General features: G+C 30.5%; 1 protein-coding gene across 1 annotated transcript; it reads right to left on the reverse strand.

Annotated features, from left to right (window-relative positions):
- Positions 1-2,826: 2,826 nt before the first annotated feature.
- Positions 2,827-15,189, reverse strand: LOC102628468 (LRR receptor-like serine/threonine-protein kinase IOS1). The gene is made up of 13 exons (XM_052444456.1): positions 15,114-15,189; positions 14,466-15,012; positions 13,896-14,374; positions 13,452-13,590; positions 13,286-13,357; positions 13,102-13,173; positions 12,940-13,020; positions 11,916-12,067; positions 11,602-11,810; positions 11,379-11,505; positions 10,970-11,026; positions 10,449-10,638; positions 2,827-3,310 (listed from the first exon to the last, which is right to left on the reverse strand). The coding sequence occupies exons 1-13, from the start codon at positions 15,187-15,189 to the stop codon at positions 2,896-2,898; spliced, it is 2,616 nt and encodes an 871-aa protein (XP_052300416.1). The 3' UTR covers positions 2,827-2,895.
- Between the last annotated feature and the right edge of the window lie 1,464 nt (positions 15,190-16,653).

Genomic DNA, 16,653 nt, shown 5'->3' on the forward strand with positions numbered 1-16,653 from the left:
AACAATGCAAAAATCAGAATAAGGATTATAAATATCATTCATAATTCTTTAAAATTCTGAAGGTGCATTCTTTAAACCAAATGGCATAACAGTCGACTCATACTGTCCAAATGGAACAGTAAAAGCGGTTTTGTAACGGTCTTTTGGATGAATTTGAATTTGCCAAAAACCAGATTTCATGTCGAATTTTAAAAATATGAAAGCAGAATGCAGTTTTTGAAGCAAATCCTTTTTATTAGGTATTGGGTACCTAATCCATTTTAATGCTTTATTAAGGGGTTTATAGTGAGCTTTGAAAAAATTTAAACAGTGTGTAGAGACAGTGACCCCTATCAAGTTGATGAGCTAATTGATTCAGATGATTCTGCATCTAGCAGTAGTGAATCTGAATCTGATTCGTTTTTAAAGAAAATCAATGTTTTGACAAAAGACCAAGAAACTTTTCTTGAACTTGTAAAGCATATTTCTGATCCAAATCTTCAAAAAGAATATCTTGATAAACTTTTGAAAACTTTGGATTTTAATAAAGCTGAGACTTCTAAAGTCCCAATTGCTAAAAAGAGTTCTTATGATCTTACTCAGATTTTGGATAAAAAGAAAACAAAAAAGTCAACGCCCACTATCCAAGATCTTCAAAAGGAAATCAAGGATATTAAACTTGATATTAAGGATTTGAAAGAAAAACAGAAAAGTGATTCTGAAACTATCAAACTCCTTTTACAAAAGCAATTACAGGATAATTCAGATAATGAGTCAAATCCTGATGATGGTGACAACATTGAACAGAATTTAGAAAACATTGAGTCCGTACCTAATGATTTTCTATTTGTTTTAAAACAAATCACCACAAGAAAGTATTTGATTAAAATCACTTTAATTTTCTCCAATGATTTTGCAATTGACGCCATTGCCCTTTTTGACACTGGTGTCGATCTAAATTGCATAAGAGAGGACATTGTCCCCAAAAGATTTCATGAGAAAACAAAAGAAAGACTCTCTGCCGCCAATAATTCAAAACTTAAAGTCAATTCCAAGGTTGAAGCCTTAATTCATAATGATGGCTTTAATTTTAGAACTTCTTTTGTTCTCACAAATGACATACACCATGCTGTCATTTTGGGAACTCCTTTTATAAATCTTATCACTCCATATGCTGTCAATTATGATAGTATATCTTTTAAAACAAAAGACAAAAGGTTTGTTTTCCCGTTTATTGAAAAACCAAAAACAAGGAATTTAAATATTGTTAAAGCTTGTTCTGTTTATCAAAATCAAATCAATAATCTTCTTCGTTCAAGACAAAGTGATTTAATGTTTTTACAAAAGGATTTAGATCTACAAAGAATTCAAAGCCAATTACAAAATGATTTCACACAAAAGAAAATTTCTGATTTCAAAACCCTTATTGAAAAAGAAATTTGTGCTGATCTACCTTCTGCCTTTTGGAATAGAAAATAACATTTGGTAGATTTGCCTTATGAAAATTCTTTCGATGAGAGACAAATTCCTACTAAAGCTCGTCCAATTCAAATGAATATGGACTTAGAAAACCATTGCAAAAATGAAATAAAAGATTTGGAGTCCAAAGAACTCATTGTAAAATCTAGATCTCCCTAGTCTTGTGCTGCTTTTTATGTTAATAAAAATTCTGAAATCGAAAGAGGCACCCCAAGATTGGTTATTAATTACAAACCCCTTAATAAAGCATTAAAATGGATTAGGTACCCAACACCTAATAAAAAGGATTTGCTTCAAAAACTGCATTCTGCTTTCATATTTTCAAAATTCGACATAAAATCTGGTTTTTGGCAAATTCAAATTCATCCAAAAGACCGTTACAAAACCGCTTTTACTGTTCCATTTGGACAGTATGAGTGGACTGTTATGCCCTTTGGTTTATCCAATTATGGAAGGATATTATCCATCCAAACACAAATCCATAATTATCCATAATGGATATATCCATATCCATATCTAGTATTTAATATTGGACATGGATATGGATTTTATCCATATAACTATGGACATCCATGGATATTTTATTTTTATTATATAAAAATAATAATATAAAATAGTTAAAATTTTAATATTAAATTTCGTTATTAAACTATTTATATTACTAATAATATATATATATAATAAAATGGCGGTCCGGTGGTCGGTGGCGGCGGTCCGGCAATTTTCCGGCGACCTTCCGGCGGAGGTGCGACATTCCGGCGAAGTCTGGTGGTGGTCTGGCGACCTTCCGGCGATGTCCGGCAACTTCCCGGCGAATTCCGGCGGAGGTCCGGAGAATTCCGGCGGAGGTCCGGCGATATTCTGGTGAGGTCTGGTGGTGGTCCGGCGATATTCTTGCGAGGTTCGGTGGTGGTCCGGCGATATTCCGGCGAGGTCCGGTGGTGGTCCGGCGAGGTTCCGGTGGATGTCCATTTATAATATTAAATTAATAAAATAAAATAATAATTATTAATAGTATTAAATAAGTTAAAAAATTAAAAGATAATTTTGAAAATTTTAGTTTTTAATATGAGAGGAATTTAAAATTTTCACTAGTTAATATAATATTTTTACAATTGTTTGTTTATTATATTTTATATTTTATATTTTATAAAATTAAAATTTTTTAAACTTGTGTCGGGTTAAACGGATATCCATTGGGTAAAAATAATTATCCATATCCATCCATATCCATCTGGATATAATTTTGAAATATCCATTTCAAAATCCAAAAATTTTTAGATGGATATTATCCGATCCAATTGGATGGATATTGTGGATATCCATTATGGAGCGATCCAGTTGCCATCCCTACTCTGTTATGAATTCTTAAGAGTAAACGAACACACAAACATAAACTATAAATACATACAAACTAAAATAACTAGTTAAGAATTACTATCTAGCGAGGGGAGATCGTTCACTGTGCAGATTCACATCGATCAATTCTATTAAAACTTTTGATTCATCATTATCCTTTCCAGCCTGCGTACGAGCAATCTCAATTGCCATAGACTCGTTCAATTCCATCACTACCTGAGTCATGGTTGGCCTTTTGGTGGAAGTTGGAGAGACACAAGCCATAGCTATTTCTACAATTTTCCAGACAGAGTTGATATCGAAATCTCCATATAATGTTGGATCAACAATATTTTTAATATCCCCTTTTGCCAACATGAAACTCACCCATTGAGTTATATGAGTCCTCTCATGGGTTCTCTCAATCACAGGTTTGCTTGTGATTATCTCCAAGAGAACCACTCCGAAACTGTACACATCACTTTTTTCTGTTAACCGGTTCGAAATATAGTATCTGCAGGGCCAAATTAAAGATGAGATTAAAAATATTAGGCATTGAAATAATTGGTTTCCAACATATCCTGATTAGCTTTGAATCACATAGATGATAATGGATAAGTGTAATAAGAAAAGGGCTATTTACTCAGGGTCAAGGTATCCAGGAGTTCCAGCAATTGTTGTTGACACGTGAGTTCCGCCTTCAACCGGAAAAATTCTGGAGAGGCCAAAATCAGCTAATTTGGCCTGGAATTTTTCATTTAATAAGATGTTTGTTGATTTGACATCTCCGTGTACTATGTGTGGCTTACAACCACTGTGGAGATACTCCAGCCCTACAATTCATTGGTCCGCATTTAATGTAACTTATTATGTGAAATTTTATCTAGCCCCTTATGTTCTATATTATTTATATTTTATTCATGAATATTATAAATCTTTTGAATTATAAAATTTCGTTTAACCTTTTATACTCAATTTTATTTTATTGAAACATTAGAGTATGAATTCGTCTCCATAATTTTAAATTCTTAAAAAAGCCTCTATTTAATTAAAAAAATATAATTATTGTTAAATGAATTATAATTATAATTATTATTTTATTATAATCATAAATATAATTATATTTTTTAAATAGATTATTTTTATTATTAATAACAAGAATAAAAAGCATTATAATTAATTAATCTATTAACAATAATTAATAATATTTTTTTATTAAATTGTTAATAATAATAATTAATGATAATTATTATTAATAATTAATTTTTGAATAATAATAATAACAATAATAATAATAATTAAAATAGAAAATAATAATTATGATAAAAATTAATTAAGGATTTTATAAAAATTGGTTTACAATTTAATTCATTCTGATTTTGATTCTAAAACAAAATAAACAAATAAATGGTAATAGAGCTCATTCTAATTACGATTTCTTCAGTTCAAGTAAATAAATTATAATGTTATTTTGTTTATTTATTTATTTTTCTCCAAAACATTTTCTAGAGAGAGAGAAAGAGAGGGAGTGTGTAGATTTTTTTAACTTTTGAAAATAATCACATTTTGTAAAATCTTACGATAGAATAAGATGTAGATCAATTTTAACTCGATGAAAATATATTGGCTTTTAAAAAAAATTAAAAATAAATATTTGAGAAAATATTATTAAATGAATAATAATAATAATTATTATTATTTTAATTTATTTACTTAAACTGAAGAAATCGTAATTAGAATTAACTGTATACCATTTATGTGTTTATTTTGTCTTAAAATCAAAATTAGAATGAGTTAAATTGTAACCAATTGTTATAAAACTTTAATTAATTTTTTATCATAATTATTATTTTGTATTTTAATTATTGTTATTTTTATTACTATTAAAAAATTAATTATTAATAATAATTATCATTAATTATTATTATTAATTTAATAAAAAATATAATTAATTATTGTTAATAGATTAATTAATTATAATGCTTTTTATTCTTGTTATTAATAATAACAATAATCTATTTAAAAAATATAATTATATTTATGATTATAATAAAATAATAATAATAATTATTATTTATTTAAAAATAATTATATTTTTTAATTAAATAGAAGTTATTTTGAGAATTTAAAATTATGGAGGCGAATTTATATTTTAGGATTTCAATAAAATAAAATTGAGTATATAGGGTTGAACAAAATTTTACAATTTAAAAATTTTATAATATTTATAAATACAATTAAAATAATATAGAGAATAGGGGGCTAGATGACATTTCATAGGCCGTCCGTAAGTTACGTTAAATGTAACTTAAGCGGACCCTTGTTTGTTTGTTGGTTGGTTGCTTTCTTGTTGTCAGGCTTTCATGTCATTGATTGACACCAGCGTACGATTGGCAGAGGCCAGGATTTCCACTGTTCGATGCTAGTCAGGCCACGTACGCATAACATGCACCATTAATCATCATCATCATCCTTATTAGGATCTTGTTACCTTCCAAGTTGGATCATCATCACCGATTATGGGGCCCATCTTGCTCCTTATGACCTTATCAGTCTACACGATCTTAGCTAACTAAGCGAGTCAAGCCCAATCTTAGTCCACCTACTTTAGGCCCTTAATGGATTTCGAGAAGTAATTGGGCCTGAGTAATTATTCCCGTCACCGGGCAAAAACTAATAAACAACTGCAAATTGTACGGATGCTCATCATTCTTCATTAAGAAGTTGTTTTTGACCTTTAAAAATTGTATGTAGCATTGGAGGATATAATACGAGGAATGAAAAAATTTTCAGGTCATTTTATAAATTATGACGGGGACTTATCTAGCCCTAAAGTCCAGTGAAAAATTTAAAACCCACCAAAAAATTAAAAAATCACAACTTTTATGCATGGTCTAGGAAGTATCCATACATAAGAGTAATATTAGGAATTCTAACAATTGAGTCTAATTGATGCAGTTTTTATCTATTGGATGACAGAATATTAATTTCATTAACTATAAAACTCACTATCCAATAAATAAATGACATATGACATATGGATGTTAAATTGTGACTCTCTTGTTGAGATTCCAATCATTATTCTATACATAAATCATGATTTTAGTCTGGTAGTAGTAGTAGTAAAAATTGCTCTTATGGCTGCGGAGGACATACCATACGCCAATCAGCATATAATCTAAGTTATAATTATAGGGGCCCTTGATGTCCGCTTTGAAATTATTTGACACCATTACTTGCATATTTATTCTTCACCTGCAAACAATTTCAAGATGCATGTCATCTTATAATTTATTTCAGGGTTTTGTATATAGCATTTTCATGGGGTTGATTCCTCAAAAATCATGACTTTTTCAATACATCATCATCAATTGAATTACCCTAATATTCATTAAAAATTTCCAATTTTCTGTCTTCAGCATTTTTGTTATTAACACCCCAAATTTTACAATAATGTATGTAATATATCATTAGTGGGGTGAGGCTGTTATGCCAAACATAATTATACTTGAATAATTCTTATGAATTATAATGTCATTTTTCTTTCTATTAAGATATGTCTCAAATTGAGAACAGTCATTTGCTACTTTTTAAATCTCCTTTTTCCTTTCTAAAAACATCCTCTATTTCCATTTTAGGAATCAAGCACTTAATAACTTGGCAACTAAGAGTGCGTTTATAATTGAGGTTGGATAGCTGTAATTTAAAAGGTACAACAGTAAAATGTTTGGTAAACACTAACTGCTGTACCTTAAAAGATATGTTGGTATGAATTTTTACTTATATAATGAATAATATATTATATTTTTAATAATTTTGTTAAAATTATTGTTTAAATATTTACTACATATTATTAACTTTTGTTTCATAGTTATAGTTTTTTTCCCACAGCGGAGTGTCAATTTTTTTATTGATATCACCGTTTTACCCTTAAATTGTTGTTTGATATTGAGAATATATATACCTTTAATTATTTAGTTAATTAATTTTTAATCAATTAATTAAAAAAATTAAATATAAAAATATAAAAAAGGGAATTGTTATAATTTTTAATAAATTCTAATTTTTTTTCAGAATTTATTAAAAAATTTAATGTAAAATTAACATTACACACACACAAAATTTTTTTGGAGAATAAAAAGTTGAAACTACACAACACACACTTATTTTTCTAACAAAAGTATATGTATATTTATTTTGCATTTAATTCTTCAATTAATTCAGAAAAAATTTCGAAATTAATTGGAAAGTGATGGCAATTCCCTTACTTTTTCTAATATTTTTTTTCACATAATTTTTCAATTCATTTGATTAAAAAAATTATTCAACTAATTAAATAATTAAAAGAGGTTCATATTCCCAACATTAAACAACTACTAAGGGTAAAATAATAAGATCAATAAAAGAAATTGACACTCAAAAGTTAAAGGGATTTAAACATGTTCTAAAACTTTAGGGGTTTCCATTAGTGTAGTGAAAAAACAAGCATTTTGCTATTTTTCCCAAGCTACTATTTTGTACTCTTTTCTTACAAACCCACATGTACATTTCGCTTAGTTCTGCCAAATTTTATTAAAACTCTTTCAAAGACAAATTAAAGTAAAAAAACAAAAGATTAGGTAAAGCACTTTTATCAATGTTTGATCTTATTTGGTAAGAAGGTATGCATATAACCAAGAAACTGATTCATATAATCTCTTTTTAAAAAGTTAGTTGATACTCTTGTCAGCCACTTAACATGATTCGGTATCCTCTTTGATTTCAGCTTAGTAGTTGTAATTTGCGCATTCCAATCACTTTTGATCCTAAGCATTTGTCATTGATGACCTCAAGCTGCTGCCACCCATAAAACAAAAAATGATTTGACTTCAAAATCTTTCATATTGGTAAGCATATTAGATAAGAAAATATTAATTAATGATTAGAAACTTATAATAAAAACCGCGTATGTTAGGAAAAATAAAAAGATAATGAATCAAAAGGGGTTAGGTTTTTGTGAAGCTGCAGTTTAATTTTAAAACTAGACATTCTAAGCAAAGGGTGCTATGGTCAGCCCCCACCATGGTACCAATTGTCCCAAACTCTTCCAACATTTGGAATAATATTATTGCAGGGAAGATTCTCATATCTTCCATTTGTAGGACCGGCTTTAGCTTGTTAATAAACTAGATTAGTGATCATTATTTGTGTAATTAATTGATTAATGAAAAGAAAGTTAATATGACATGTCTGCTCGAGCTCCCAAAGTATCCTAAGGGATCAATTTCAGATCTAATCCTTTGATATTCCAGAACAAGAGAAAAAGCAGGCCAGCAAATATGGAACTATAAGTATAGTCTATTTGCGTTAAACTTTAAAGCCTTTAAATAAGTTTTACGGTTATATTTCGGATTTTCGTTCAGTCTTTGACAAATACATATCAAAAGCACTACTACGTTCACTTTAAATTTTGAAGAAAAATGTTCATCTGAGTCCTTGATATTTTTAAAAATGCATCGGTTAAGGTTTTCTAATTTCGTCTTTGACCATATATGACAGTAAATGAAGACAACAACATAAGAGCTTTTTAGTCTAATTAAACTGGTATTGTCTTTTAACATTGAAATGCATGTGTAACAGGTATGAATTATCAAAGGGTTTAAAGTATTAATAAATACAAGTGATAACGTTACTTTTTTTAATCAAGTAACTGTAGTACACCTATATATATTTCTATAAAAGGAGCTATGCGGTTATGGAACCATCATGAAAAATTGATTTATGAAAATGTTAGAGGTAAAAAAGGATGTTGAGAGTGAGGAGACTTATGCGATTGTTTGAGAAATATTTTACATTAATTGAGAGTGTAGAGAAATGTAATTAATAATCAGAAGATTATTTGAAATTGGCAAGACTGTGTGTTAAGGTGAGAATAAATGTGATAAAGAAACATGAAGCTTTCTAATTGCTTAACTAACTGTCAAATTTTTAACATAACTAAGAAAATAAATTACTAGATGAGGGAAAAAAAACGACATTAAGCCACTACACTGATTTATATGTAGGGAAATATATAATTTCATGGACTATGATCCTCTATTAATCTTAGCACTCTTGAGTTTTTAATAATTTTATACCATATGTCATGTAGTAATAGTATATGGATAGTATTTAACTTCTTCATATTTTAAATTTATTAACCACCAATCAACACATGAATTTTTTTTTCGGGAGAAGTTCATATTATGAGAAAATCTTATTTGTGAGAATCTCATTTTTCAATGACCAAAATGTTGCTAAACTATCCGATAAGAGTATTGTAGGGTTAATTACTTTCTCAATTATAAAAAATAATTGAGTTGAAGCAGTTTTTATAAAATGTGAGTGGAGTAGATGTCTTGTCATATGAATATGAGTTATAGTCGAATTGTAATATTAATGTCAAAAAAAAAATGTTGATACATGGTTGTTTGATATACATTGAATAATGAATTGTAGGACTGGAGTATCTCCACAGTGGTTGTAAGCCACCCATAGTACACAGAGATGTCAAATCAACAAACATCTTATTAAATGAAAAATTCCAGGCCAAATTAGCTGATTTTGGCCTCTCCAGAATTTTTCCGGAATTATTAATAAGTTATTGTTTTGTTTACTATTGATACATCAATTTACCACTTTTGTGTTAATTTATTTGTTTTACCTTTCATTTATAAATCTTATGTTTCATTTTCATAATTTATGTTTTATTTTATACTTAATATTGATTTACAAGTTTTATGTTATATCAATAATTTTTTGTTCTGTTAACCAATACTACATGAATTTGACACCCTTATGTTGATTTATTTGTTTTACCATTCATTTACAAGTCTTATTTTCTATTTACATGATTTATATTTTCTTTTACACTTAATGTTGATATACAAATTTATCTGTGTTATGTTTTATTTACATAATTTATATTTAATTATGGTATTGATTAAACAATTTTTTCATAATAATTATTGGTCACTATTGATACCACCTAAATTATTCTAAGTAAACAAAAACTCAAGAGAAAGGGGAATTACTAAAAACATACACAGAATATAAAAACATACAAACTAAAATAGATAGTTGAGAATTACTATCTAGCGAGGGGAGTAAATTCACTATGTAGATTCACATCGATCAATTCTATTAAAACTTTTGATTCATCATTATCCTTTCCAGCCTGCGTACGAGCAATCTCAATTGCCATAGACTCGTTCAATTCCATCACTACCTGAGTCATGGTTGGCCTTTTGGTGGAAGTTGGAGAGACACAAGCCATAGCTATTTCTACAATTTTCCAGACAGAGTTGATATCGAAATCTCCATATAATGTTGGATCAACAATATTTTTAATATCCCCTTTTGCCAGCATGAAACTCACCCATTGAGTTATATGAGTCCTCTCATGGGTTCTCTCAATCACAGGTTTGCTTGTGATTATCTCCAAGAGAACCACTCCGAAACTGTACACATCACTTTTTTCTGTTAACCGGTTCGAAATATAGTATCTGCAGGGCCAAATTAAAGATGAGATTAAAAATATTAGGCATTGAAATAATTGGTTTCCAACATATCCTGATTAGCTTTGAATCACATAGATGATAATGGATAAGTGTAATAAGAAAAGGGCTATTTACTCAGGGTCAAGGTATCCAGGAGTTCCAGCAATTGTTGTTGACACGTGAGTTCCGCCTTCAACCGGAAAAATTCTGGAGAGGCCAAAATCAGCTAATTTGGCCTGGAATTTTTCATTTATTAAGATGTTTGTTGATTTGACATCTCTGTGTACTATGTGTGGCTTACAACCACTGTGGAGATACTCCAATCCTACAATCCATTATTCAATGTATATCATACAACCACGTATCAACATTTTTTTTTTACTTTAATATTACAATCCGATTATAAGTCATATTCATATCGCAAAACATCTACTCGACTCACATTTTATAAGGACTACTTCCACTTAATTATTTTTGATAATTGAGAAAGTAATTAATTTTACAATATTTTTGTGGGGGTTTGAAGAACTGCTACTCTCACAAATATGAGGGCAGCAGCCCTGATCAAAAGCAGAGTGGCTACCTTGTATCGACATTTAAAATAAAATAAAATAAATCACAAACTATAGAAGCTAAAATGTTATTGATTTCCTTACCTTGAGCTGCCTCTGTTGCTATCCGAAGCCTTGCTTCCCATGTCAGTGTATTTGCACCTTTTGTTGCATTTTCGTTGAAAAAAATGTAAGATAATCTACAACTCCATTTTGACGGAAATGATCAACAACCCATGTCGTTTCAGTAAATTAATAGTTTTTCTCTCATATTTTAAGCTCATCAGAGCCCCTTGGAGTTAAAAAGATTATGTTAACTTTGAGTTTTGTGTCTTTTTACGAAAACTTCAGCCGAATCTTTTCAACGGTAAGAGGATGTTGAAACATGAACAGAGAAGTGATTAATTTCCACAGACAACATGGTGTTTTGATCATTTCCTTTGGTTTGAATTGTCCTATAACAATTAATGTTAACACTATTAAAGTAGAAAATGATTTGAGGATTAAAAATAACCTGAGAGATGCTCTTCTAAGTTACCCTTCGCCATGAACTCATAGATCAGTCCCATGTTTGTGTCCTCATCGCAATACCCAACAAGGGTTGTCAAGTTTTTATGATGAACTCTCATAAGAAGTTCCACCTGTTAGAAAGTGCATATCCTTATGTACGTATATGTAGAATAGTGTAAAACGATTGTTCAAAAGTTATTCAATGTGTGCGTGTACATATACTGTACCTCGGCTTGAAATTGCTTATACCCTTGAACTGATGATGCAGAGAGCATCTTCACAGCTACTTGAGTGCCATTAAATTCCAAGTAACCATGGTAAACCGTTCCAAATCCTCCTTTCCCAATAACCTTCTCAAAGTTATTTGTAATCTTCGCCACATCGGAGTATGAGAATTTCCTATTTTTCAGCTCCCATGAACCCTTCTTCCTCCCACCTGGGTAGGTTACAATTAAAGTTCAATATAAGTATGAATTCTTTAGTATAGGACAATTTTAATGTATGGTTTTTCAAGGATTAAATCTTGAAGTGGTTTGAACACCTTGCTTTCTCCTTTTCAGATTCCATAAAATTGCCAATGCTGTTAGGAGGACAGAAAGCGATACAACGGATGCTGCAACAGGAACAATATACTTTTTGTTTTGCCTTTTGTTGCATGAAGCCGTATGGCATAGTTTTGGGTTCCCGTCCACACTAGAATTGGCAAATGATAAAATGGTAAGAGATTCTTTAAACAATAATCATGAATTGCTTGATGGTGCTACTGCATTGTGAGTTAATTGATGGGTATGCTTGGGACTACCGTGCCTTAAGCCTTTAACCTAACTTTTGAAGTACAACCTACCCACCAAGTTTTTACATGCTGAAGTAATTTTTTTTCCCCAACTGCCTAAGCCCTAAAGTACACCTGAGGCTGAGCAGTGGCTACTGTAATACTGTTAAGTTTTTTTCGATGAATAATTATTTCTTTTTACGTATATGCTAAAAAAAATTGATCTATATGTTGAAAAAATTGATCTCACAAGTAAAATAAAATAAATTGCAAAAATCATTTATTATTTTATTTGAACCAATTATTTCAATGAGTTTTAATTTATTTTGAACAATGATATATGCACCGAAACTAGCATAAAAAATAAAAAATTATTACTTTTTACTAAATTTTTTGTTCTGTATTTAATTTTTTTAATCTTTTAGTGATAATGTATTATTTTTATACTTTATATATATATATTATTATTATTTGATTTCTTTTTCATATTCGGGAGAATTAATGACTACTCCAACGAGACTCTTAAGGGGTGGCAAAATGCTAGGTTGGGCAAGGTTGGACTTGAGCTCAATTTTGCATGCTTAGCCAGGCTTGGCCCAGTACCAGGCTTAGGATTTTAATTGGAGCTTTTTAAAGATTTTACGTTTTATATTTTCAAATACCTTATATTTATAAATTTATAATAATATAAATATATTTTATCGCGCAAGCAGTGGAAGAAATATATATGGAATGAGACGAAAAATTTCGCTTATGGAGCCTCAACATGCATGGTTTTAGGATTAAAAGTAACCTTAATGACAGCAAACCGTTCTTTGCTCTTTCAAGAAGTCCAGCTGGGACTGAACCTTCAAGGTTGTTTCCAGTCAAGTTTCTGCAAAAAGAGATAGCCCTAGTTTTCATAATGAGCCGTGATAAACTACTCTTATTCATCATAAGTCCAAGAATAACTTACAGTACTCTCAAGAAGTGTAGCTCTGAAAGAAACTCGGGCACCGAACCTGTCAAACTATTTTTTGAGAGGTCCCTGAAATGGTGACGTTTAAGTATCACTTAGTTTCCGTATCATTACTTAGTTTCCGTATCATTAATTTATGTTGACAATTTAAAGGCTTATCACATGAGACAGAGATGCTTACAAAGCTTGTAGGGAAGTGAGACTGAATATGTAAGTAATTATGTCGCCAGAAATGCCACTCGATGATAAATTCCTGCTTGCATGCCCAATCAATAACTTCGTATCAGAGTTAATAATTAGCTCAAGGCCGGTTAGAAAGCTTATTTAAAGATGTAAACTTAACTTACAGGGATATGATCCTTGGGAGTTCATTACCATCGTAGCTGCAATTAAGACCTTGCCACAAGTAAACTTTAGGGGCACATGGATCTCCTTGCCAGTTTTTTTTCACTCCATACTTTTTCTTGATACTCATGATAGCATCAACTTCAATTTTTCGCATGCATAAAGCGGTAGTAATAAGACTTAGGGTTTTGTTAATAAAAAGACAAAAATTCTGAGAGAAAGTGGTGAGCATGTATCCGTGGTTGTCACATAAGATGTAAAAAGCAAACTAAATCATAATTACAGGCACTGATGCACATTCATTAATCTACACGTGACCCAAGATTATCTTTAAAAACGCTCGATCCGGAGAATCCTAAAACTCGTATATTGAAAAACCATTTATTCATTGTTTCGAAAAATTCTTAATTGTTACCAAAACTATTCAAGGAAAAAAACATATATACCATCTTGTTGGCTTGTTAGTGAACTTGGGAATTCCTTTGCCAGATATATCTCCTCAGCGTTGAGAATGGGGGGTAGTGTTGAGTTCTCAGTTTTGTTGATTGAGAAATCAATTCTTTCTGATCCTTTCGAGGGATAAATGCTGACAAGAGTTGTTGTGAAAAAGGTATAAGGAACGAAAGGTCCATACCATAACTTTCCATTTGAATAGATGCTCATTTCTCTAGTCTGGTTTTCTTGTCTCCCTTCAACTTCGGCAAAGTGCAAAAAGATATAATATTGAGATTCGGGAGTACTAGTCTTCCAATAAAAACTCAAAGAGTTGATGCTAGCGTTTGCTGGCCTGACGGCCGTCCTCATGATTGTGAGCGGTAGTTGCCAATCGTTCTCGAAGAAAGTACTGTCGGAGCGACGAGTTATACTTTCCCATCTGAGGGAGCGATAGGGCGACCATATGCGATCATAAACATCATCTGGGTACCTGAATTTACACGTACGATTTCAGTTAATTAGCAACGAAGATTCATCTTAATCAAACTTAGTTAATGATATATAACTAACGTAACAATTACCTGATTGCTTCACTGGTCGTTGAACCTACATCCCACCTCCCATACAGAAGTAATGAACCTGACTGAGTTTCGTAAGTGGAATTTTTCAGAGGCCTTAATTCTAAAGCTGATATGAAAGGTGTTCCAGAGCCTGTGTTTACAAGACAAACGTACATATAATTTTTCTTTGGAGCATGGATGATCTCTTTAGTAACAATGCCCGATGCATCTTTCAGATTCACTGAATCCCACACATCAGCTTCAAGAAGAAGACTGAAACTTGGTATTATGTTTTGGCCATCATAATTACCATACATAAATCTTGCCCTGATCAAAAACTTTACATCGCCACTTGAGGGTTTTAGGGTGTAACAGTTTCTTATTCCTTCAGGGAAGCTTCTCACATTTAAAAATTGTCGCTCAAGTGTCTTATTGCTGCTGTATTCGGATGATATGTTATTGATTACACCAGTATCTATGAAGGTTGAATCTGAAACGTAATTTATGCCTGTTATCTTGTCGGTATAGCTAGAATCATGTGGTATTCCACAGTCAATGCTAATAAAGCCTGGAGCATCGGCAGAGAAGGAAAAAGCAATATACTGTAGAGTTAGTTAATGTATAACTAATCATATAAAGATTGGTTTCTAAAATTGAGTTATTCAATACCTGATTGATTCTGAGCATGAGCCATAATGATACCCAAAAATGCTGGCAGCAAATAGTTTAACATCATGACAGCCATCTCACTCTCTATTGCTCTATCTGGGTTTAGAAGAGGCAGTCTTCATTCAATTTATACAGCCAGTATATTATAATAATCAACACAACCTTTTTAGAATAATATTATACTTTCTAAGCATTATCCTTCTAAAGATGAAAATCTCATATATTATTAATTAAAAATAGTTCTTAGCCTGAGTATATAAGTTTCGGACAACTCTAATTCATGAATTAACTTATGGTATTAGAGCCAATTCATCTATGAGTAGAGCTCCCACTAACTTTCCACATGATAAGGTTCAAAAAGACCCGCATGCACCTGCACATGATAGGGGGGGAAAAAAAATCCTATAGCGATTGAGAATAAGTTTTTGGGTTAAGTATATATGTTCAGACCCATCAGCTTAAATTTTTGAATAAATTAGTTTTTCTAATATTGTATTAGACTTAGGTCTCCAATTCATCTCTCTACAGCAGACTCAATTTTAACAATTTCAGATCCTTGGCCCATTTATGAGCTTTAAGTGTCCCTTAAGACTTGTTTTTAGTATTATTACTAGACTTTATTGAGGTCTGTTACTTGTTTTTAATATAATTATTGGTTCCTTAACTATTAATGCCTTAAACTGTTAGGTCATTCGGTAATTTTATTCAGTTTAAATAAGGTGGCATTCATGATTGTATGTAAGATGATATTCATATATGATATTCATTAATTGAATAGCAGGATGAACTAATAAGTAATTTAAATTAGAATTCATTCAATTTTTCTGGTAACTGTGAGAATGATACCATATGAAAATCATCATATATATTTAACTCAAATGTTTCGGTCATGCATATTTATTATGATAAAGTTGCGAAATTTCAACTCAAATGTCATTTTACAGTAAATACGACCATGTTAAAAAAGACCTTAATTAGCATTTATGAAAAAAAAAAGTTAAATCGCCAACTTGATCTATACAATAAAGAGAGTTAGGTTACATGTCAGTTAAATTTTTTAAAAATAATTGGTCCAATCCATTGGCTTTTTGAAGTTTTACAAAATTGATACTTTTTTTTTAAAGATACAAAATTGATACTTTAACTTAGAAATTGTGGGCAAATCAAACTTTTGTATATTATCTATATTTGGCTCTAGCCAGCCCCATCGCGAACTCCTAAGGGTTTGATGGCGTGATTTTCAAATAACTTTATTTGGATAGTCCACCCAAATTGAATTTATGAAGAGATAAGGGATTAAAAAACAAATGAGTGAATCTATTGGCACCCCTTCATTATTCTTATAAAACTCCATTAATTATTTTGTACTTAAGATTACTTTCAAACTGCAATCTAAAAAAAGCTAATGATTAATATTCAAACTTTATCACTGAGAAAGATTTTAATTTGTATGTAGGATAATAATAAGATTTCAAAAGTAATGAAAAATAGCACAATACTATTTTGAGTTTATTCAGTGAAAAAAGATTAAATGAAAAAC

The sequence above is a fragment of the Citrus sinensis genome, chromosome 7 (genome assembly GCF_022201045.2).
Source record: "Citrus sinensis cultivar Valencia sweet orange chromosome 7, DVS_A1.0, whole genome shotgun sequence".
Lineage (NCBI taxonomy): Eukaryota > Viridiplantae > Streptophyta > Magnoliopsida > Sapindales > Rutaceae > Citrus > Citrus sinensis.